Below are 24,565 nucleotides of genomic sequence, written 5' to 3' on the forward strand. Positions count from 1 at the left end.
TAAAAGAACTAATATGATTAAAGACTACACGAGCTTACTAAGCATTCATTGCTTACATATTTTTTTATTTACCCTACAGATTATCGGAAGCTCGATTGGGTTGGAAACTTTTCGGAGATATATCACACTATCTATTGGTTTTATCGGTAATTTTGGATGATTTGATTCTAGTTATAATGACATGTATAAGTTAATTTAGCCAACGTTGGCTCATTAATATTTTGATTTTGGTTGGTTTCAAATATGAATGCTAGATGAAATGAAATGTCTGAAAATTAATTTGTAAATTTTGATAATGATCCGTAACCCTGTTTTGGCGATAGATTCGGGTGAGGGGTGTTACACCAAGTCAGTATGAAGTAGTTTCCTGTGTGTATTGTAAGGATGGTCATTCTTTTAAGAATTTCCCTTCAAACCCTGAGTCAATTTGTTATGTAAGGAACCAGTATCAAAATAGAAGTGGACAAGGATAGCAGTCTAAGTTCTACAATCCTTCATGGCAGAACCATCTGAAATTTTCTTGGAGTAACCAAGGAAATGGACCTTAAAACAATCAAATGCAGCATAAACCCAACCAAACCCAAGGGTTTACCCAACAAGCCCCAAAACCACCCCAAGCTGAATCATCAAACAGTTTGATGGACGTGTTGAAGGTGTATATGGTGAAAAATGACACCTTCACCCAAAGTCAAGTAACAACGATCTAAAGCCAAGCAGCAACACTGAAGAATCTAGAGAGCCAGAGGGCTCAGTTAGCTACTGAGCTTCGTAGTAGACCACAAGGAGGCTTACTGAACGAAACAGAAAATTTGAGAAATTTGGATTTACCTCCTCAGAAAAGTTGCTCGTATCAACCTAGAGTTTCATATCCTTAAAGAATTCAGTAGAACAAGCAGAAACATGAGGTACAATTCAAGAAGTTCTTGGATGTTTTAAAGCAATTACACATCAACATCCTATTGATGAAGGCGTTAGAACAACGCCAAATTACATGAAGTTTATGAAGGATATCTTTTTCAAAAAGAAACAACTTAGTGAGTATAAGATTGTCGCTTTGACGAAGAAGTGTAAAGCTTTGTGTGACTTAAGAGTAAGAATCAACTCGATGCCCAAATTCATTTTCAAATTGTTGGGAATAGGTGAAGTAAAACTCACTATTGTGGCACTCCAACTTGTGGATTGATCATTAGCATATCCCGAAGGAAAGATCAAGGATGTTTTGGTAAAAGTTGATAAATTCATTTTTCCTGCTAGTTTCATTGTTTTAGATTTTGAAGCAGATATAGAAGTTTTGATCATCTTGGGGAGACCTTTCCTAGCTTCGGGAAGAATGTTGATAGATGTGCAAAAAGGAAAACTCACGATGCAAGTTCAAGACAATAAGGTAACGTTTAACAATCTGAAGGTAATGAAATTTCCCGATTCAATGGAAAAGTGTTTAATAATGGAGGAATTAGAAACCTTAGTTGCTATGGGTAGTAATTCTGAAGAAGACTCGTTGGAGAACACTTTAGAGTTTGAACCATTTGAAGATGAAAAAAAGTAATGAAGGTTTGGCTTTGATGGAAGCCCATCTGAGGAGTTATATTCAACCACTGTGGTTCGAACCGATAGAGTTGGAAGTTCGGGAATTTACACAACCCAAGTTATCAATTGAGGAACTGCCTAAACTCAAACTAAAGGTACTTTCGTCTCACTTAAAATAAGTTTATCTTGGTAATAGTTCTACTTTTCCTGTGATTGTTTTAGCGGACTTGACAGAATATCAAGAGGAACAATTGATTGATGTTTTAAACAAATTTTAAAAAGTAATTGGTTGGACCATAGCTGATATACTAGGTATAAGTCCTTCCTTCTGTATGCATAAAATTATTTTAGAGGACGGTGAAAAAGGTAAAATTGATGGATAAAATAGAATTAACCCTATCATGAAAGAAGTGTACGGAAGGAGGTGATCAAATGGTTAGATACGGGAATTATTTACCCCACCTTAGATAGTTTTTGGGTAAGTCCGGTACAATATGTACCAAAGAAAGGTGGGATCATGATCGTCAAAAATGAATAAAACGAGTTAATCTCAATGAGAACTGTCACAGGTTAGAGAATATGTATTGACTACAGAAAACTGAACAACGCCACTCATAAGGATCATTTTCCTTTACCTTTTATGGATCAAATGCCAGATCGACTGGAAGGTAATGAATTTTATTGCTTTTTAAATGGATATTTGGGATACAACCAAATAGTTGCAGCCCTGGAAGACTAACATAAAACTACTTTTACCTATCCGTATGATACATTTGCTTTTAGGCGAACGCCTTTCAGCTTATGTAATTCACCTACCACATTTCAACGATATATGATGGCAATTTTCACTGATATGGTTGAAAATTATGTTTAGGTTTTCATGGATGATTTTCTGTTCTTGGTCACACTCATGATGTTTGTTTGAAGAATATGGAAAAGGTACTAAAAAGATGCTATAAGACAAATCTTGTCCTCAACTGAGAGAAATGCCACTGTATGGTTAAGGAGGGAATTGTTTTAGGACATATGATTCCCAAGAATAGAATTGAAGTGGATAAAGAAAAGGTAGACGTAATTGAAAGATTACCACCCCCAGTTAGTGTGAAAGGAGTTAGAATTTTCTTAGGCCATGTTAGTTTTTATCGTAGATTTATTAAGGATTTTTAAAAAAAATTCTAAACCTTTATGTATGCTTTTAGAAAAAGATAATGTTTTTTTTTATTTTAACAAAGCATGTTTAGAAGCTTTTGAAGAATTAAAAAGTCGGTTAATTTTTAGCCCCAATAATTGTTACACCTGATTGGAACTCACCTTTTGAGTTGATGTGTGATGCAAGCGATTTCACTGTTGGAGCTGTGATGGGCCAAAAACGGAACAAAGTGTTTCACCCTATCTACTATACAAGTAGAACTTTGACAGGAGCCCATATCAATTATACAATAACTGAAAAAGAACTCTTTGCTATAGTTTTTGCTTTTGACAAGTTCCGTTCATATCTTATAGGTACCAAAGTTACAATGTTTACCGATCATGCTACCATTAAGTACTTACTCACGAAGAAAGATGCTAAACCAAAGCTAATTCATTGGGTATTTTTACTCTAAGAATTTGACCTTGAGATCCAAGACAGAAAGAGCGTTGAAAATCAAGTAGTCGATCATTTGTCGAGGTTGGAACAAAATAAGGTAACTTCCTCACTTGTTCCAATTAATGATAATTTTCCTGATGAACATATCTTCGAGGTAAGCTGAATCTATGAAACACCTTGGTTTGCTGATTTGGCCAATTATTTAGCATTTGGAATAATTCTTCGAGAAATGACGTACCAATAAATGAAGAAATTCCTTCATGATAGTCAGTACTATTTCTGGGAGGATCTATTTTTGTTTAAACAATGTGCAGATAACATAATTAGGAAGTTCGTAGCCGGAAGTGAGATTCATGAGATTCTGTACCACTGCCATTCATTTCCAAGTAGGGTACACTTTGGTGGTTCCCGTATAGCAGTAAAGATTTTACAAGCTAGATTCTTTTAGCCTACAGTGTTTAAAGATGCTTATGCATATATGAAAAATTGCGATCGATGCCAAAGAACTGAAAACATATCGAGGAGGATCAAGATGCCCTTAACAAACATTCTAGAGGTTGAACTATTCGACGTATGGGGTATTAATTTTCTAGGCTCATTTCTTTCTTTGTATGGTAATAAGTATATTTTGGTAGTTGTGGACTATGTATCCAAGTGGGTTGAAGTCTAGGCATACCCAACAAATGATGCTAAGGTAGTCATATGATTCTTACATAAGCATATATTTACACGGTTTTGGACTCCTAGAGCTATAATTAGTGATGAAGGATCTCACTTTGTAAATAAACAGCTCAAGTGGTTGCTTGAGAAGTATGATGTGAAACATAAAATTTCTATTGCCTATCACCCACAATCGAATAGGAAAGTTGAAAGGGTGAATCGTGAAATTAAAGGTATACTTGAAAGAGTAGTGTGCCCTAACAGAACATATTGGTCTCGAAGGCTCGATGATGCTCTATGGGCCTATCAAATTGCTTTTAAGACACTATTATGAATGACTCATTATCGATTAGTTTTTGGAAAGGCATGTCATTTGCCGCTTGAATTGGAGAATAAAGCTCACTGGGCTTTGAAATAATTGAATTTTGATATTAAGCAAGCCGATGGGAAAAGGATGTTACAATTTGATGAGTTGGAAGAGTTGAGGTTATTTTCATACGAGAATGCCAAGATGTGTAAACAGAAATATAAGAGATGACATGATAGGCATATTCAACCTCGTCAGTTCAAACAAGGTCAGAAAGTATTGTTGTTTAATTCAAGGCTAAGATTATTTCCTGGAAAGCTTAAATCCTGATGGATAGGAACCTATACCATTCACAAAATTTATCCATATGGAGTTGTAGAATTGTACGACAACCATGGAGGTACGTTTAAAGTTAATGGTTTACATCTCAAGCACTATTGGGATGGTGAAGTTGAGCAAATTAAAACCTCGTTCAAATTATTAGACCCTTAATTTTTCATAAACCTACTTTGTAATAAAAAGTTAGAAACTATTTTCTTAAATTAGTACATTTAATTAATTCTATCTAAGGAGATTGAAACTTAAGCGGGACTATTGTGACCCCTCCAACCTTTCCTGGGATTGATTTAATGTAATTTTTTGAAAAGAAAATTTCTAATTAATTTCAAAAATTTTATTTCTAGTTTTATTTTTATTTTCCATTTTTCTCTTTGTCTTTAATTCTAATTTAATCTTAATTTTAATCTTGGTTTTTAAGTTTAATGTTAGTTGTATTTATTTTAATAAAGGGGGGGTCAAATTAGCCCAAGTACTAATCAATTTATTTATTTTTAAGCAGTCTAGTTATTTAAAGTTTGGGGTCAAGGCTTGAAATAGCAAAGAGGAGAGATTTAACCCATTGTTGTCGTCCATAAGGGTTCCCTAAAACCCTAAATTTTGCCATCATATTTTCCCTCTATCTTACTTGCCGCTCAAGTTACTTGAATTAACTAAATTTTAGCTACAAAATTTCCCTAATTCATCACTTTATAAACCCCTCTCTACATTCATAATTTTCATAATCCTTCAAGCTATTAGCTTAAACCCTAAACCACTCATTCTTTTCCTTCATAGCCATCAGCCTAAATCCAAAAATTTCTACCCAAATTTCTTCCTTGTCGAAAGCCCCTAATACTACTACCGCACGACTTTTTCCAGAGCAACCCTTTCGCCCTTTCATCTCTATCGCCGCCGCATTCTATCGCCATCGCAAGCTTTGATCCACCGCAAGCTTGTTATTGCCGCAAAGCAATTGTCACTATAAAACCTTACTCTCAACCTTTTTCGATTTGTTTTTCATTTCTTTTGCCGGAATTTTGCTTAATTTTTGAGAAAAATGTCCAAATCTCGTAAAAGAACTAGATCTTCCAAGATCTCTACCGAAAATCCCATTGTGATTCAAGATGAAGAATTGAAAGAAAGGTTTGATTCCATATTCAAAAATCAACCTATGATGCCTGAAAAAAGTTTCAACTAGGAAAACAATGATAAGATGGTTGTGCCTTTACCGATTCGAAAGACAATTGATGCCCTCAATTGGAACTATTTTGGCGATGCACAATCATTGTCCGATGAGGAGTTAGTTCGAGAGTTATATGCCAATTTGAATAAGAAAAAGGTACCCTTAACTTCTAAGTCCATTAATGATTTGTTTAACCTACCTAATGTTGAAAAAGATGAATACTTTGCCATGATGACAAACATAAATTAGGATTTTCTTCAACAAGTGCTTAATATTATGACAAATCCGGGATCCCAATGGATTATAAGAAAGTATGGTAGTCATTCTTACCAAAGGGAATATCTAAAGCCATTGGATAAGGTATGATTTTACTTTGTTCGATATAGTTTCATGCTTATCTCACACAGTTCCGCCATCTCAATGGAGTGAATTCTTTTGTTGTATGCAATTATGACAAAATGGTCTATCAATGTTGGGAAAATCATTCTCAAGGAAATCCATGATCGTGATAGAAAGAATACCGAAAGTCTTGCTTTCCATCATTGATAACTTCACTTTGCTTAAGGGCCCAAGTTAAAACAAAAGCAAACCTGAAGGGACCATATGTTCAAGGTTGCATCACAGCCCATAATCTTGAAAGGTTAGTGGAGAATGTCTATAAGCTAAACACACCGAGTGAACCAACAAAACTAGAAACTGATGAGTCATCAAACAATCTAAAATGGAAGCTAACTCAGTTACTGAGATAGGAGAAGTGTAATCTGAGGAAGAACCGAGCAATCCAAAACCAATAAAGGAACCAAAAGTCTCTAAACCAAGAGAGGAGCCGAATAATAATGAACCACTTAAACCAAGTGTTAATCCTTAGTTGACTATTCCTATGCCCACTTCTTCAATCACTGTGAAGAAATTGAAATTGTCAATTATGATGGATATGATGAAATTTATGCATAACCAACAACAAGCTTATTGGAAATATGCAACAGTTAGAATGATTTTGTAAGAAATACTTCTAAAAATATTTATAACAATTTTGTTCCTGAGTTCCCAGATTATATCTTCGAGTTATGGAAGGAAGATAAGAATGCAACTGAGGATGAAACATCAAAGAGGAAAACGAAGGATAAGTCAAATAAATAAAAGGGGGTAATTTCTTATCTTTAGTTTTTATTTCTTTTTAGGTGTTTATTTTTATTTCCTAGTTAGAATTTTTGCTTTCGCATAATAAAATAGCAAGCATGAATAAATAAGCTCAATGCCTCTTCAATAGAAAAAATAAAGTGATGTGGTAATGGGAAAGAACATGTCTAGGATTGGATTGTGGAGAAAGACTTGGTACTTAAGCAGTCTTTATGACTCACCTCTCTTTTCTTGCAACCCTACCTGATTTTCAGTTTTCATTCATTACTTTGTTTTCACAATGAGGACACTACTTCTTTTTGAATGGGGGCTAAGGCATTTCGCATGAATTTTCAATAAGGTATTTTGAAAATTTTAATGTATGTTTCAATCTTTTTACTTAAGTATGTTTAAATAAATGAATGTTCAAAATGAGTTTTTGTTCAAATTCAAGCATGATTTTTTATTTTATCTAAGTTATTCATATGTTATCTTGAGTGATGGAATGCTTGTGTGATCTTAGTCTTATGTAGTATTTGCCTTGAAATTTTGATTTCTTTAGAAATAAGACATGTATGAAGGTTTAACTCTTTAGAATTAACTTAGTAACTTTCTTGAGGTAAAATCCTAGAAGGTATAAAAATCTAATATGATATAGGCACACTTTCGTTGGATCGTTTGAGCCTTTTAAGTTGACCTTATTAAATTAACAGTTGAAACTTAATTTTTGAGCTTAATGGCCTATTTATTGCAAAGTGCCTACATTATAAGCCACACTATCATCTTTTTTATTTTTATCTTATTTTTTTTGCAGCTACCTTAATCAAAATTTGTCTTGGTGATCAAAGTTGAGGAAAAATACAAAAAGATGTACAGGCTCTTCACATGTAAAAAAAAAACGAAAGTAAGTTTGTTAAAAAAAATGAAAAGCAAAGAAAGATTTCTCAAAAAAAAAATCTCAAAAAAGAGGAAAGTTTGCCCAAAGTCTAAAAATAGTAAAAGTTGAGCATGAGTTCGACATAAGTTTGGGGGTGTTCCAGAGACTCAATTTTATAAAGGTTGTGACACAGAAAGATCCAAGACAAGTTAGGGTTAAGATGATTGAACCTCAAAATTCACTTCTCTTTATTCCTACCTTAAGCCTAGCCCCATTACAACCTAATAAAAGAACTATTGATTGGATGATTATACCGATTACATTAGTGGAGAGGAACTACTAATCTCAACTTATTAATACCACTAATTAAACCTTCGGTGTAACCACCTGTTTTCAATAAAATAGAAACAGTGGTTTCTGGACCACAAATCTGAAATCAGAAAAATTTATTTTTATTATTATATGATCTACTGTATGATAGAAATATAGTATAAAAATTTCATTAAGAAATTTTACCGTTTACATACCTAATTTGATGAAAATGACTAAATTGCATTAAGTGCAAAAGTTAAGTGCTAATAGCTAACAAAGATTAAATAGCTATAGAATTTGAAATTTGAGGTCCTTATATAGTTAATAGACTATTAAAGTGCTTAGTGGTTACACATAAGTAGTCATCATTGGAAATTTAGTAAATTATTAAGAGTAATTTTGGAAATTAGTAGGTAAAGTGACATTAAATAAAATAAAAAATCTATTATCATCATCTACCACCAAATAAAACAAAAGAGAAGAAAACCTAGCCATGCAAGATTGAGATATTAACAAGCTTAATTTTTTTGAATTAGGTATGTATCATTGTCTCATTTTTAATGATTTCCATGTTTCCGAGATCGTAGTAGCTTAACCTAGCTAGCTCGGGGATTAATTTGTAAAACTGTTAAAGTATTAGGTTTTTCCATTGATGAGTATATTTGAATTAAGAAGTTTTATGATGGAAAATGAAAGGTTATTGTTAGATAAACAACTTTTATAAAGAGAATTTTGATAAAATTATCAATTAGGGATTAAATTGAAAAGATGATAAATTTATGGTAAAATTGTGAAATTGTGAATTATGTGGGCTGCTATTAATATGTATAAAAATTGACTAGGCTTGAGTAAGGATTAAATTGTATGAATTTCATTTTCCGAGCTTAGGGACTAAATTGTAATAAATTAAAAGTATAGGGGCAAAATAGTAATTTTTTCAAAAATATGTGTTAGACTAAATTGAATATGAATTATATTCAATTGAGTTAAATTCATTCGTATAGATCTGATTAAACCTAGTACGGAGTTAGACCGAGGCAAAGCAAAAATATCGGATTAGTCGCCTTCGTATCTAAGTAAACTCGTCGAGGTAAGTTCGTGTGATTAAATTGTACATTAATATGTGTTAAATTAAATTATTGTTTGTGAATTGTACAATTTCCATGAATAAATACCGGTTGTATATTTGACGATTTTCGAGTCCCGTTTAAACCCTATGAAATTCATAGTATACAAATGACATGTCATTAGGGTTACCGATTTGGTTGGGGTCCTACATGTGTTGTGGACACACCACAGCTCCTATGAGCTTCCCGTTATTTAGCTCGTATGAGCTTCCCATTATTCAGCTCACATGATCTTCCCATTATTCAGCTCGAAAGAGCTTGCTATTTACAGCTCGTATGAGCATACATAAATATGAATTGACAGATTACAGTTTAGTGCACCTCGTGTGTACTACCCATGTATCCAACGATATTCTAAATGGTTTAACTGGCACAGTTCTGTTATGAAATCATATGAGTCTGATATGAGCTATTATCGGTATATACATGAAATATGATTATTTGATGAATTCAACCATGTGTGTTGGATTTTATACGTGATTTTCACGGCTAATATGCTGTGATCATGTGTTTAGGCTTTTGGCCAAATTGATTGAGATATGCTATGCTTACTTCCCTATTTATGGAAATATGGTAAGTTAAATTTTGTATTATACGAACTTACTAAGCTTAAATGCTTACTCTGTGTTATTTTCTATGTTTTATAGTAATTCGGAAGCTCGTTCGAGTTGGTAGCTGGTCGAAGTTATTTCACACTATCCATTGGCTCTTTTGGGTACTTTTAGTAAATTAATTCCGGTTATAATGGCATGTATAGGTTAATTTGGCCAATGTTGGCATATAATTATTTTGTTGAGGTTAATCACTTATTTGGCTTGTGTCTAGTATATTTTGATGTATATATATGTGTGGCCTTATCATATTTGATGTGTGTTTGATATGGTTGAATGATGGAAAACTTATAGGTATATTTAGGATTGGTTTGAAATAGTATGTTTGGTACAATTATGCATATATGTATTTGGTTATCTAGGTAAATTTGGATATTAGGTTGACATGTTATTAAGTTGTTTTTTGAGGTGCCTAAGGGCATATTGGTTGTATGTTGTGATAATACATGTTTAAGACTTGATTTTAGCTTGATTTCAATGCCTTGTTATGGCTTATTGATGTACAAATTGTTGTGTTTAGGTTGGTACCAAATTGGGTGAGAAATATGGCTTGAAAAATGACCTATTTTCGTCCACACGGGTAGAGATAGAGACGTATTTCTTATCCGTGTATGACACACGGCCAGGTGACACGACCGTATGTCCCCTATATCTTTAAAATTGCGCAAGTTAGTATGCTTAACACAGCTTAGCACACAAGTAAGTGACTTGGCCGTGTGACCCAAGTCAGAGAGTTACACGAGCATGGACACGGGCTGGGACACGGCCGTGCGTCCCTATTTTGAATACCTACACGGCCTGGGATACGAGCGTGTCTCCTGACCGTGTGAGTCACACGGCCGTGTGTCCTTTGCAACTTTGAAAAATTTTAAAATTTTTTGAAAATTTTTTTAAGTACCCGATCTAGTCTCGACTTGTTTCTAACGTGTATTTTAGGTCTCGATGGCTCGTATAAGGGACAATATGTTTAATTTTGATTGGTTTCTGACATGAATGCTATATGATATTAAATGTTTGTTTATTTGATCTGTAAACTCCAGTAATGCTCCGTAACCTTGTTTCAGCAATGGATATGGGTTAGGGGTGTTACATTTATTGGTATTAGAGCTACGGTTTAGTCGATTCTTAGACTAACGTAGCATATACGAGTCTAGCTATACATGCCATTGTTTAACTTGTGATAATGTGATATCTCCTGACCGTTTTAAAACATGTTTTCATATAGCAATGTCATCCAACCAAGCTAATTCTGATGAAGTAGAGAGTAACGCTCAAGCCTCCGTTTAATGAGTAGCTTCGAGTGGTACGAGGCCTATATCTGAGGGCCAGAGAGGAAAGGCTAAAGAAGCCTTTTTTCAGATGATGAATGAATGGTTCATCGAGTTCGTACGAATGAACCCGGTTGCTCAACAACCTCTACCCCCTCCTGTTCCTCAACTGGCTCCCATTATTTCTCAAGGCACAAAATTTATCAGAGTTGGTAAGCCTCTTGTTGATAAGACCCGTAACTACGATGTTGAAGAATTTTGAGCTACAGTTGAGGATGATCCCGAGAGAGTTGAGTTCTGGTTAGAAAATACTATCAGAGTTCTTGATGAATTATCTTGTTCACTTGCTAAATGTCTTAAGTGTGTGGTGTCTCTATTAGAAGATTTAGCTTATCAGTGGTAGAATACATTAACTTTCGTAGTGCCAAAAGAGAAGATTACTTGGAAATTTTTTCAAATTGAGTTCCAAAAGAAATACATTAGTCAGAGGTTTCTTGACCAAAAACGTAAAGAATTCTTGGAGCTTAAACAAGATCATATGACAGTGTCTGAATATGAACAAGAATTTGTTCGATTGAGCAAATATGCTCGAAAATGTATTTCGACTAAGATTGCAATGTGTAAGCGGTTTGAAAATGGCTTAAACGAAGATATAAAACTATTAGTCGCGATCCTTGAGTTGAAAGAATTTGTTGTATTAGTGGATCAATCATATAAAGCTGAAGAGCTAAGGAAAGAGAAAAGACAAGCTGAGACTGAAGCTAAAGATTCAAATAAGAAATTGACGGGAAAGTCATATCAGTCTGCATCGAAGAAATCAAAAAAATATCATAACCGTTCTACTACTTCTGCAGGATACTCCGATAGAGATAGAGGTACCAAAAGCTCCAGTCCTAAATCTCAAGCTACATCTGTAGCGAGTGTGGGTAATACTAGAAACACCAAACCCAAGTGCAAACACCGTAACAAGCTACATTTTGGTGAGTTTCGAATGAAGAGTGGAGCTTGTTTTAGATGTGGTTCCCTTGACCATTATCTTAGAGGTTGCCTGGAGAAATCTGAAAAATATAATATTCAAACTTCAAGGCCGAGCAACACAGCTGTGAGAGGTAGACCACCTCGTAATCCTAGAAATGTAAGTGGTAGCCATGGTGTGAAAAAATACTCTACTGTAAGGTTTGAGGCACAAACACCAGCTAGGGCTTATGCTCTTTGTGCACGCGAAGATGTTTTTGTGCCAGATGTTATTACCGGTACTTTTTCTTTTATTGATACTGATGTAACTGCTTTAATTGATCCTGAATTAACTCATTCATATGTTTGCACAAAATTATTGTCTAGTAAAAATTTACCTGTTGAGTCCACTGAATTCGTGGTTAAAGTATCGAACCCTCTAGGCCAGTATGTGTTAGTTGATAAGGTTTGCAAGAACTGTCCGTTATTGATTCAGGGTTACTATTTTCTGACTGATTTGATACTATTACCGTTTGATGAATTTGATGTGATATTGGGCATGGATTGGCTAACTCTACATTATGCTATGATAAATTATAAATGAAAGCTTATTATATTTAAATGTTAGAATGGTTAGATGCTTCATATTGAATCAGATAAATTGAATGAGTTGTCTATTATGATATCAGTTATATCAGCACAAAAATATGTGAGAAAAGGTTATAATGTTTACCTTGCTTATGTATTGGATACTAAAGTGTCTGAGTCAAAGCTTGAATCAATGCCAGTGGTTTGCGAGTATCCTGATGTGTTTCCAGAGGAATTACATGGATTACCGTCGGTTAGAGAAGTTGAATTTGCCATAGAACTTGTACTGGGAACAACATCAATATCGATAGCACCATATAGAATGGCTCTTCCTAAGTTAAAAGAGTTAAAATTACAGTTGCAAGAATTGACTATAGGGGTTTTGCTCGACCTAGTTTTTCACCTTGGGGTGCACCGGTTCTATTTGTTAAGAAAAAGGACGGATCGATGAGATTATGCATTGACTACTATCAACTCAACAAATTTACAATCAAGAATAAATATCCACTGTCTCGCATTGATGATTTGTTTGATTAGTTGAAAGGTTCCACAGTGTTTTCGAAGACTGATATTCGTTCTAGCTATTATCAGTTACGAGTGAAAGATTCAAATGTGCCAAAAACAACATTCAGAACCAGGTATGGGCATTATGAATTTCTTGTAATGCTTTTGGTTTAACTAACGCACTTGCAGTATTTATGGATTTGATGAATAGAATTTTCAAACCGTATTTGGATAGATTTGTTGTGGTATTTAGTGATGATATTTTGATATATTCCCATAATGAGACTGAACATGCCGAGCATCTGAGAATTGTTCTGCAAACTTTGCGAGAGAAATAATTGTATGCTAAATTTAGCATATGTGAATTTTGGCTTCAGAAAGTTGGTTTTCTAGGACACATAGTATCAGTTGAAGGCATTAGAGTTGATCCGAATAAAATTTCAGCAGTTGTTAACCGGAAACCACCGAGAAATGTATCTGAAGTCAGATGTTTTCTAGGATTAGCTGGTTATTATCGAAGATTTGTAAAAGGGTTTTCGATAATAGCTACATCGATGACACGGCTATTACAAAAAGATGTGAAGTTTGAATGGTCTAATAAATGTTAGCAAAGTTTTAACCAGTTGAAAGCCCTATTGACCGAAGCACCAGTTCTGGTTCAGCTTGAATCGAGTAAGGAATTTGTGATTTTCAGTGATACGTCATTGAACGGGTTAGGCTGTGTTTTGATGAAAGAAGGTAAAGTAATAGCTTTTGCTTCCAAACAGTTAAATCCACATGAAAAAACTATCCGACAAATGACTTAGAATTGGTAGCTATTGTGTTTACGTTGAAATTTTGGCGACACTATTTGTTCGATGAAAAATGTCACATATTTATCGACCACAAGAGTTTAAAATATGTGATGTTGCAGAAAGATTTGAATCTGAAACAACGTAGGTGGCTCGAACTGTTGAAAGATTATGAGTTAATTATTGACTACCATCTAGGAAAAGCAAACGTAGTGGCTGATGCTTTGAGTAAAAAGTCTTTGTTGGTTCTACGAGTGATAAATACTCAACTGTTACTATCTGATGATGGCTTGATTTTAGCCGAGTTAAAAGCTAAACCGACGTTTTTACAACAAATCTGTAAAGCTAAAAAATGTGATAATATGATGATAACTACACGGGTACAGTGTGAGTCGACTTCTGATTTAAAATTTCAGATAGGACCTGATGATTGTTTGTTATTCAGAGGTAGAGTTTGTGTACCGAAACATCCAAAGCTTATACAGAAAATTTTACACAAAGCTCATAGTTGTAGCATGTCTGTTCATCTTGGAAGTAATAAAATGTACAATGATTTGAGACAGATGTACTAGTGGCCGGGAATGAAACGTGATATTTCTGATTTTGTATCTAGATGTTTGATATGTCAGCAAGTTAAAGTTGAACATCAGGTACCTTCAGGACTATTACAGCCAGTAATGATACCGAAGTGGAAATGAGATAGAGTTGCTATGGATTTTGTATCGATGTTACCCTTATCTACAAAAAGAAAGATGTCATTTGAGTTATCACTGATCGTTTGACAAGTTGGCACATTTTATTCCTGTACGTACGGATTTCTCACTTGACAGATTAGCTGAGTTATATGTTTCAGAGGTTGTTAGACTACATGGAGTACCAGTCTCCATTATTTTAGATAGAGATTCGCGATTCACATCGCGATTCTAGAAAATGTTATAAGAAGCACCACATTTCACCCTCAGACTGATGGTCAGTCTGAACGTGTGATTTAGATTCTTGAAGATATGCTTTGGTGTTGTGTTTTAGAGTTTGAAGGCAATTGGGAGAAATATGTGCCATTAGTCGAATTCGTGTATAATAATAGTTTTCAGTCGAGCATAAAAATGGCACAGTATGAGGCTCTGTATGGTCGCAAATACCGAACTCCGTTGTATTGGACTGAGCTCAGTGAGAAAAAGATATATGGGGTTGATTTGATTCGCGAGACTGAGAAAAAAGTGAAAATGATCCAAGATAGCTTAAAAGTAGCTTCTGATCTTCAGAAATCTTATGCGGATCTTAAACATAAAGATATAAAGTTTCAAGTTTATGACAAAGTATTTTTGAAAGTTTCACCCCGGAAGAAAGTTCTCCGGTTCGGTCGTAAAGGAAAATCGAGTCCGCGATTTATCGGGCCATATGAGATTATTGAGAGAATCAAACCTATTGCGTATCGATTAGCTTTACCGTTAGAACTAGAAAAGATTCACAATGACTTTCATGTGTCTATATTACGATGGTACCGATCTGACCCTTCACATGTTATTTCCCTGACGGGTGTCGAGATTCAGCCTGACATGACATACTGTGAAGAACCGATTAGAATTCTGGCACGAGAGGTGAAAGAGTTAAGAGATAAAAATGTAGCTCTAGCAAAAGTTCTCTGGCAACGACATGGAATAGAAGAAGCTACCTGGCAACCTGAGGAAACTATGAGAAGGCAATACCCGAACCGCTTTATAGGTAAGATTTCAAGGACGAAAATTCCTTATATAGGCAAAACCCTGACGAATCCTCCGAACCACGACCCTTCAACTGATATAAAAGTTGGAAAAAAATAGGTATCTCGCTGTGCTGACTACAATTGAGGAAGTATGTCATGGCAAGCCACTAGGAAAAGCTCGAGAGTTGGTCGGGAGTAATATTGTAGTCATTCAGAAGGCTGTAGAAGAAAATGTGTAGCGATAAATGAAACCCAGCCTCCAGCACGTGCAACGAAAACACTAAGAATGAAGGATTTAGGGCTCAGAAGGATATCATTTTAAAGAAGAAATTCCCTTCCTGCCTCTTAGACGATTCATATGATCGAGGGAAATCAACGACCCAGATGCGAACAGACAAAAATGGTTCAATTTTCAACGGTCAGATATGCACACGCGAGAATCACTCATGCATGTGGCAAAGCGATCATTATGCACCACAGGCCGCACTGTACCCAGCAAGCTGCATTTAATCCTGATGTAATGGACCTAAAGGGTGCCACTTTATGACACCCCTTAGGCCCACTTAGTGGGGGAGTAGATTGTTATACGTCAATAACTTGAGACCCGAGTCCTAGAAAGGATCCGAGTCTCCAACCCATGACTCAACCATGAGAAGACAACAACGCGAACCATCTCGCAAGGCAAGGTTACAAATCCAGCCGGCGGGAACCTTGTGCGAGCTCACAGGGCAAGGTCGTAGGACCAGCCCGCGGATCCAGCTCACAAGGCAAAATTACAGGCCCAACTCGCAGGAACCTAGGGAAGATCGCAGTCTCACTTCGCATAGACCCAAGGAACTCACTGAAAGGGCCACGTACTCCGCTAGCCATCCAGACACATGTCTAGTAAGTACGGAGCCCGCCTAGAGCGCTAGTCCCAGGAGCAAAAAGGACCGCGTGCTTCGTAGACACGTGCCTAGCAGACCTAGAGTTCACAGAGGATGTCAGTACTAGGGGCAACGGAGTTAAGATAAAATAGTGGGACTCTATCATGGGCTATAATAATATTTGTAACAACATATATAAATACTCGAATATTCATATTAAAAAGACACAAGAAAAATATTACTCAACAAAAATAAAATAAAAGATTATAGATTTTAAATTTTAATAAATGCATCGACCAATTAAACGCTGGATTTAAAGTTAGATTGATGGATTTCTCCATATATTTGGAAGAAATTAAGTTAGAAAAAGATGATGGGATGTGAAGGCAAGGGAGCTGGATAACAAAGAATAAACACACAAAAACAATACCAGAAAAATCCAAAAATATAGAAGTGGACAATCCATTTAAGCCCCACATATTATTTTGAAACTCTAACAATTTTATTCATTTATATTTGTTTTTAATAACATGTTAGAGTCCATACATAAATTTATATACTAAATAGTATATAAAAATTATTTTTCTTTTTCTGGGGAAGATCTATCAATAACAAATTTATTCTTCTTTTTTTTGGGAAGATCTATCAATTACTTTCTAACTAAATCTAGAAGTTAATATTTGTACAATTCATCTACTTTTTAAGTGGTAGGGAAGGTATTTTTTATTATATCTATTGTACGTATACAATAGTGATTTATTAATGTAGAAATAAAATAATTTTACCGACTTTTATAACTTTTTATACCATTAATCTTTTATCTAACTGTTGAATTTATCAATATAATTAAATTTATAATGCACAAAAATTTTGAACCCAACCACTATCTCCATAATTTCAACTGAAAATATCATCTTTATATATATTTATTGATGAAATATTTTTGCATTGAATAAATATGATAGTCTAATTATTAAATATCAATCGGACAAAAATTATTAAAGTGAGTAAAACTACATTAATTTTAACTAGATACCTCCTCATACATGCGTATATATAACACTTATTTTAAGTGTTTTACGGATGTGGTACCTAGTTGAATAGCACTAGTAAATCGACACTAAGTTATGAAATTATTAAAATATCTATCATATACTGATTAAATTATATTTTTATTATTGTAACTAAGGAATCAATTAATTTTATGTGAAATTTTAATACATATATTTGTTACATAACCTCTTTTTAACCCATTTTATGGGTAGCATCTAACAAAGTTTTAACTTCTTTGATGTACACCAATTATTTGAATATGTTTGTTCTTATCTTCACCACCTTGAAACAACTATCACTCAAAATGATAAGTGTAAGGGAAAAAGCAAACCAAATATTTCATGATGAAGAATGAAAACAAAAATGTTCCCTTAATTTCTTGGTAACCATAATTTGTTCTCCTGAAGTTGTAGTTCTATTTGGTAAAGAGATGAGGGAGAGAATAGAAGCAAAAATGAAAAAGACAGAAAGGGTTGTGACTTGTGATGGGTAAGTAGGGCATTGCATGAAAAGTAATGGTCATGAGCTCACCACACGCAGCAGCCATATGGTGGGCTCAGACATCGTGCAGTGTACTGTTGGGGAAATAAAATATTATGGACACCCTTCGTTCATTTCCAAATGCCTTCAAAAAAGTTAAAATCCCATCACTTCATAGATTCTGGCCGAAAGTGAATTAAGAAAAACAATTCCTAATTACATTTATGAGTTTCAGGGTTCTTAACTTCTAATGGGATTTTTAATGAAGACTTATTCAGTCAAAGTTTAAATATCTAGTTAAGTTTTGGATTCTAATTCTAGAGAAAATAATACTTATTTAATTAGGGTTTAATATGATTACTGAATACCGAAACAAAAAATAATATTAAAAAATGGGAAGAAAGATGCTTTGATCAGTTGGTGATGCTATAATCAGCCGAATATGTAGAAAGTTGCGTGAGGTCTCCATCTTTGTACATTTTAAAGAGCAATGGTCCTGGACTGAGTGGGAACAACCAAGCATTTTGGGCATATTTTTGTTAGTGGCAGATGCCAACACATTTCAACGATACCAACAATATGTTGTATATTGGGTGAAGTCAGAAATTTTTTTGAGGAGGGTTAAAATTGAGTTATACAGTTTTATAAAAGTTAAAATGTAATTTTATTATTTTAATAGTTTTATCTTTATAATTTTTAAAATTAAAATGTTGTTATTTTTAAAGATGAAAATATATTTTTATAATTTAAAACTTAAAATTTAAAAAATTAAAAACTAAATTTTACATTTTACATTTTTGGAGGTGGGGCTTTGCGAACCCCCTTCAGCCTCTCCTGTATGGGGATCTGTCATTTATTTATTAATAATTAGGGTAAGAGGAGTTAATTATAAGATACAAAATTTTTGGTATTTTTTTTTACAGAAGTAAGAATTAGTTGTTAATTGTGATATAAAGTTAAAACGTTTGGAATCGATCTAGGATGGTCTTGTATGCAGTAAATTTGATTCCACGTCAGTTTTGTTTTATTTAAATTACTACCTATTAATCAAAAATTATTTTATTTAAATCTAAAATATTAAAATTTTCAACATTCAATGAATAATGAATTTGAATTTTCGAGCATAAACGAAACAAAAAGAATTAAACAAAGAAAATAAAATGAATAAATCTAAATTGGAGTATAGAAAATTAAAATATACTTTTTGCACTTAGAATATTGCAAATAGACAATTTTAAGACGTAAGATTTGATGTTACGTAAAATTCTAAAACAAAATCAACTAAAATGAAAGAAATGTAAAATATATTTATTGTAATAGTTTTGGGTTTTGTAAAAGTGAAAATAGATTTATTGGAAAAAGCTTTACTTTTAACATTTTTCGACTTAATTTAAATAGATTTAAAAACAAAAGAGAATGTGGAGTCCATTTCTAGGCCCCAATATACTCCATTATGGGGTTAAGCCATTAAAATCAACACTGCTACTTTGTAAGCCCAGCGCGTAACCTCTTATGGTTCAATAATCAACTGTCATTTAAAAAAGTGGGTTTAGACTTATGAACTCTATATACATGAGTTTCAGTGTGTTCATAATTTGTTTCTTTTGAAAATCATACTTTGAAATTTTCAAAATTAATCAAATTGTTTCAATCATTTCCATGGAAATGTCTCAAGGTGACGAGGAATTTATAAATACAAGTGTAGATCTCGATCAAGTGATATAGTGAAGAGGGAGATTATTTTTATGGTGTCTAATGAGGATCAAATTCTAAGATGTTAAGTATGAATATTTGTTTATGGAATTAAATAAATTAGGAACGAAGTTGTTATATCCTTACCTTAATTTGAATTTAGTTGTGCCTCTTATTGGGCTCTCATCCCTCCTATAAATACCTTAAGATATCACTTAGTAGGGAGACTCCTCTTTATTTAAAGTCCTGATATGTTAAGCATTATCCTAACTCTCTCTACCTGTCCAGCTCTCGGTCCTAGAATAGGTGAGCCAACCTTCCTCATCTTCACCCCCTCTCCCCCTCTCCATCTCCATTGATATCGTGTATTAGCAATTTGTGCGGTGAGCGTAGACCAAACCCACCAAAATAATCATTACTTTCCTCCAACAACCACTGTAAATCCCATCATGACTCTTCTTCATCTGCCCCCCAAAAGAACGGATTATCTAATCAATGACTATTTTTGTGGGCTTTAAGTGATTGCTTATTTTTAGCAAGCTTTCGACTTTATTTTAGTTTATGAAGAGAAACATAATGATAGAGGCATGATATTCTGAATTTTGTTTTTGTTTCTTTAAATGCAAATATTCCATTTTTAGTGTTTGGATCCGTAAACCATGTGTAAAAGAAATTTGTATAGTATGTAATATTTTGAAGTAACATTCTATGTTAGTAAATAATAACATCAAATTATTATTATATATATATATGACATTCATATTGTCCAACACCCACATCACCTTAACAGTTGAATAGGACTCTATAGTATGATCATAAAACCATTGTTATGACAGAAGTTTAAGAGCCCAAAACTATCCATTCAACCCCGAACTCTTAAATTTAAAAACTCTACACAATAGCTTAGTAACGTCCATCCTAACTCGGGCATGGATATATCCTCCCCAACCTTCTTTTCTATCCTTCTAGTCAATAGCCAGAACCTCAACTATAGACCCCCAAGTTGAAGGGCTAGGCTCGATTCATCCAAGTAAGAGGAACATTTAGAACCGCCCAAAAAAATACCTTAGACAAATCATAGTTGGCATGAGGGCAACCATCAATACACTCCGCCATCGCAAAATAGAGATTTATTGAAGCTCTACCGACCTGGTCAAAGATTTTCCTCCTATCTTCAATAGAACCAAACTTGATCAATACTGATGTACAAGGCAAAGAAGAAAATTGTACCTTTGTTGTAGTATACCATACATTCTTAAAGACTCGAAAAAAGCAGAATTCACAAGAAAGCAGATACGTTTGTACGAAGGGAGAAGAATTTGACAACAAAACTTCTAATTTGCCAAAAACACTTATTGCACCTGTTTGGACAAACCCTCACTCTACACTCAGCTTTGGCCCAATCGTGCTCCCAGTTAAGCTGGCAATAGTGCAGGCTCTTTCGACCCCTTACTCCCTAATTTCGAATGAGTCTAAAAAAAGAACAGACTTTTGTGAAACAAGAACCAACATGAAACCCTGTCGACCACCGCACGTTGGTGTGACAACAATGACCGCTTGGCTAATGTTGCCAACACCTTATACTGCCTCGCCGTCGTGAAAGATGGCTAAAAATAGCCTTTATCTGCACTAATATACTTCAAATTTTATGTTTCTGAAACTATTTATATAACTTTTTATGAATCTAATATACCTATTTATATCCATGACATATTTTTATATATTTTTATTTTTAATATAATAATTAAATTTTAAATAGTAAAATTTCAAAAGAAACATAAATTTATCTAAAACAATTATTTATCCAAAAAATATAATTACTATTTTAAATTGATAAACTTTTTACCAGCAAATAAAGTTAACTTTTTATTTTTATTTTTACCAACAAAATAAAATTCACTTTTTTAATTACTTAATCTAAAACGACAAAACTATTATTTTTAAAGATAAATTCATTAATTCATTCTATTAACCTAACTATACAATTTATTAAAAAAAATTAAAATTACATTTTTTATATTTTTTTAATAAAAAAAAAAACAAAGTTAACATTTTTAAAATGAATAAAAATTTAAAATCGGCAGGAAAGCAATTGGCAGAAACATCCAACGTCAGGCCAGGATCTGAAATCATTGTCAACATCCAGGTTTTTTCACTTGTCACCCTTCCCAAAATCCCCAGCCTTTTCAACTTCCCACTCTTTCTTTCATCTCTCGCAACCAACAAAGAGGAAAGGCGGGCGCCATACTCCTCACTCATCTGCTAATGTTTGCGGCTGCAACCACCCAACCATGATCTGCCTTTACCTTTCTCAACCCTATTCCGCTTCTTCGTTTTCTTTAATCCCTTCACTCATACCCTCTTCAATACCCAAATTTAAACCTGCTTTTCATTGCTTTCCTAAAACCCACAAAAAGGTGATTTTTTTTCTTTTTTTATTTTCTCTTGTTGTTTTCTTTTTCTTTTTTTTTTTTGGTTGTTGATTATGGATTTTTACAGAAGAAGAAGATTAATAGAGGAATATGCAGAGCGGAGTTTTCACCGGATGCTCCCCTTGCGGCTGCAATCGGCGCCTGTATGCTGAGTTCACTACTTCTTCCTGCCGCCGATACAGGGGAAGAAGATGGTGGTAGTTCGATTATTGATGCAGGGGATACGAGGTTTGCGGCTATGGGAATTATTAGTTTTATCCCTTACTTCAATTGGCTGGTTAGACATTGAAATTCTCACTTTTTTTTTGAAGGGGGAAGTGGGGTTTCGTTTTAAATTGCTAACTTCTCTTTTTGGTCTTTGATTTGATAGAGCTGGGTTTTTGCTTGGCTTGATACTGGAAAGCGGCGCTACGCCGTGTATTCTGTTGTATACTTGGTTCCTTACCTCAGGTATCACTTTTACGGAGTACCACATTGGAATGAATATCCAAATTGTTCTATCTTTAAAATGCTTAGCTTGCTTTAGTTTGAGAGTTGCAATGATGTCAAACCTTGGGTCTAATGGAGGCAGTGCAAAGTCCAATGACTTCAACGTTTCTTCTACATAAACTTAGACTCTGTTAGAAATGATTTTGGGTGCGATAATAATAGCATTGAGCTGAAATATGTAAGTGCAAGGGTCTATGTTGGGACTTGGTAGTCTCCTTTTATCTTCATGAAATGTGATAAGAGGTTAGGATTGTTTCCGAGTCCCTTTCCCAGAGCGACTGCCTTGCCTTTCCCGGGAACTTATCTGGGTGATGATTGTTATGGTTTAATCATGTTTTGACCGTAAAATCATGTTCATCAGTCTTTGTCTACCTCTGCAAAGGACAATGAACTGGAATGCTTGTAAGTTGTTACCGGATTACTTGTTATGCCTCTTTCTGTGAGTTTCAAGTTTTAATTTCTAAACTCAAACAAGGCAATCTAATATAAAGTGTCCACTTCTTTTTATCTGTTCATACAAAGTTATAAGTTATAACCTTTTTCAAGCTTTGAGAACAATTATTTTTGTTTTGTTTAATCAGTGCATTCCTCCTCTTAATGGTTTTATTTAGGTGCTTGTTGGTATTGTTCGAGTTTTGGCTTATTTAAGAACCCATTTTTGTTATATTCATAATGACAACCATCCTTGATTATAACTTGAGACCTTCCTTTAAACCATTGGTCTATGTCAACTAGATATGCTGCTAACATTGTATTTGTGAGGCAAAATGAGATCGTAAACTGAAACAATGAGGTACTTTTGTGTTTTCCTCAATTTGATTATGCAGTTCTTTTTTTCACTGATTTAACAGGTCAAATTTCTCTCTTTCCCCAGAAGATAGCTGGCTTCCTATTGCTAGCATACTATTTTGCATTGTTCATGTTCAGGTACAAAATTTATAAAGATCATTACATGGTGATGTTATAAATTTGTCATGGTATCTCTTAACTTCTGCATTAAAGTCTTGTCCAATGATGGCTTTTTATATCAATGATTTGTGCTCCCGTTATGTAATATGGAGCCTCTAAACATATCTGTTGTTTTAGTGTTGATTGGTTATGACTAACTACGCTACGTTTGAGTATATACTGAAAGTTGGGCATAAATGTATAGCATTGTTACTTACATTGCTCACTGTTGCAGCTGGAAGCAAGCATAAGAAATGGTGATCTTCAAGGCTTTCAAATTTTTAGTGAGGCTGCTAAGCATCTTTCATCAAGGAGTAGAGAGGAAGATGAACATTTCAAAGGGTATAATGAACCCGAGGTATCAGGGACTTAAACCGTTTGAGAATTGTTTTGACCCGTTTGAATTTCTGCTTTTATAACTGATACCAGTTTTGTACTTAATGTCAGGTAAAGAAAAGAGAACATAGGAATTTGCCTGATGCTGAAGAACATTCAAGAAATGAGATTCCGCATTGGGGAATTCCGAAAAGGCCCTCACAACATCATGAACAGGTGAATGATTTGGAGGATGATGGAAAAAGTGAACACTAGAATGATAGGCATCATAACTCAACTTGATCGTAGTAGTTGAATCTGCATGAAATGCTATGCTGATGGTATAAAAGAGCATGCAAAACATGAATATAGAAAAGAGGCAAAGATTGGTGCGACAGAAAAGGAGGAAGGAGGGTTAACATGGTTGATACCTAGATGTGGAACTAAAAGAAGCTCATTACTGCTTTAATATTTCTTTTGAACTCTTTTTTTTTTTTTTAAATGTAATTTACTTAAATATTTCCATGGTTTATCATTCCAAATAATGTGTAAAATGTTTAGGGGAAAAAATTCCAAATTATGTAATGAAATTGGAAAAGTTGGTAAATGGTGGAAATGGAAGCTAAATGCATGTTGGGAAATGGGAACTACAAGAGGATGGTTAAATCAGAAGCTATTAAGGAGGTATATATTTAGGCATGCAATTACAGATTGTTACTCAATGTTATTAAGGTAAGCTTACATTTTTTTTCAAATAAAATTTCGATTAAGGAAAGACAGTTCTGGTACATCAAAGTCCAAAAAAGGTACCAAAAACAAAATTAAACTGAAAAGAACACAAGGACTAACGAACC

At 34.1% G+C, this 24,565-nt stretch overlaps 2 protein-coding genes across 2 annotated transcripts; both read left to right on the forward strand.

Moving 5' to 3' along the window:
• The first annotated feature begins 14,957 nt into the window (after positions 1 to 14,957).
• LOC128034068 (uncharacterized) lies at positions 14,958 to 15,554 on the forward strand. The gene has a single exon (XM_052622734.1). The coding sequence runs from the start codon at positions 14,958 to 14,960 to the stop codon at positions 15,552 to 15,554; it is 597 nt and encodes a 198-aa protein (XP_052478694.1).
• A 530-nt stretch (positions 15,555 to 16,084) lies between these two features.
• Positions 16,085 to 24,358, forward strand: LOC105788189 (hypothetical protein). Its single transcript, XM_012614954.2, has 7 exons — positions 16,085 to 16,321; positions 21,612 to 21,944; positions 22,027 to 22,236; positions 22,330 to 22,409; positions 23,300 to 23,375; positions 23,632 to 23,754; positions 23,844 to 24,358. Exons 1-7 carry the CDS (start codon positions 16,085 to 16,087, stop codon positions 23,985 to 23,987), a joined length of 1,203 nt encoding a protein of 400 aa, XP_012470408.2. The 3' UTR covers positions 23,988 to 24,358.
• Positions 24,359 to 24,565: the final 207 nt, after the last annotated feature.

Source organism: Gossypium raimondii, chromosome 2 (assembly GCF_025698545.1).
Source record: "Gossypium raimondii isolate GPD5lz chromosome 2, ASM2569854v1, whole genome shotgun sequence".
Taxonomy (NCBI): Eukaryota; Viridiplantae; Streptophyta; class Magnoliopsida; order Malvales; family Malvaceae; genus Gossypium; species Gossypium raimondii.

Excerpts from the sequence above, each read along its gene's own strand:
- LOC128034068 (XM_052622734.1), top strand. The coding sequence starts at position 14,958 with ATGATCCAAGATAGCTTAAAAGTAGCTTCTGATCTTCAGAAATCTTAT.
- LOC105788189 (XM_012614954.2), top strand. The coding sequence starts at position 16,085 with ATGAGAAGACAACAACGCGAACCATCTCGCAAGGCAAGGTTACAAATC. Across the intron at positions 16,322-21,611 it reads GCCATCCAGACACATGTCTA|GAAAGCAATTGGCAGAAACA; the intron begins GTAAGTACGGAG and ends TAAAATCGGCAG. Across the intron at positions 23,376-23,631 it reads TTTGCATTGTTCATGTTCAG|CTGGAAGCAAGCATAAGAAA; the intron begins GTACAAAATTTA and ends TCACTGTTGCAG.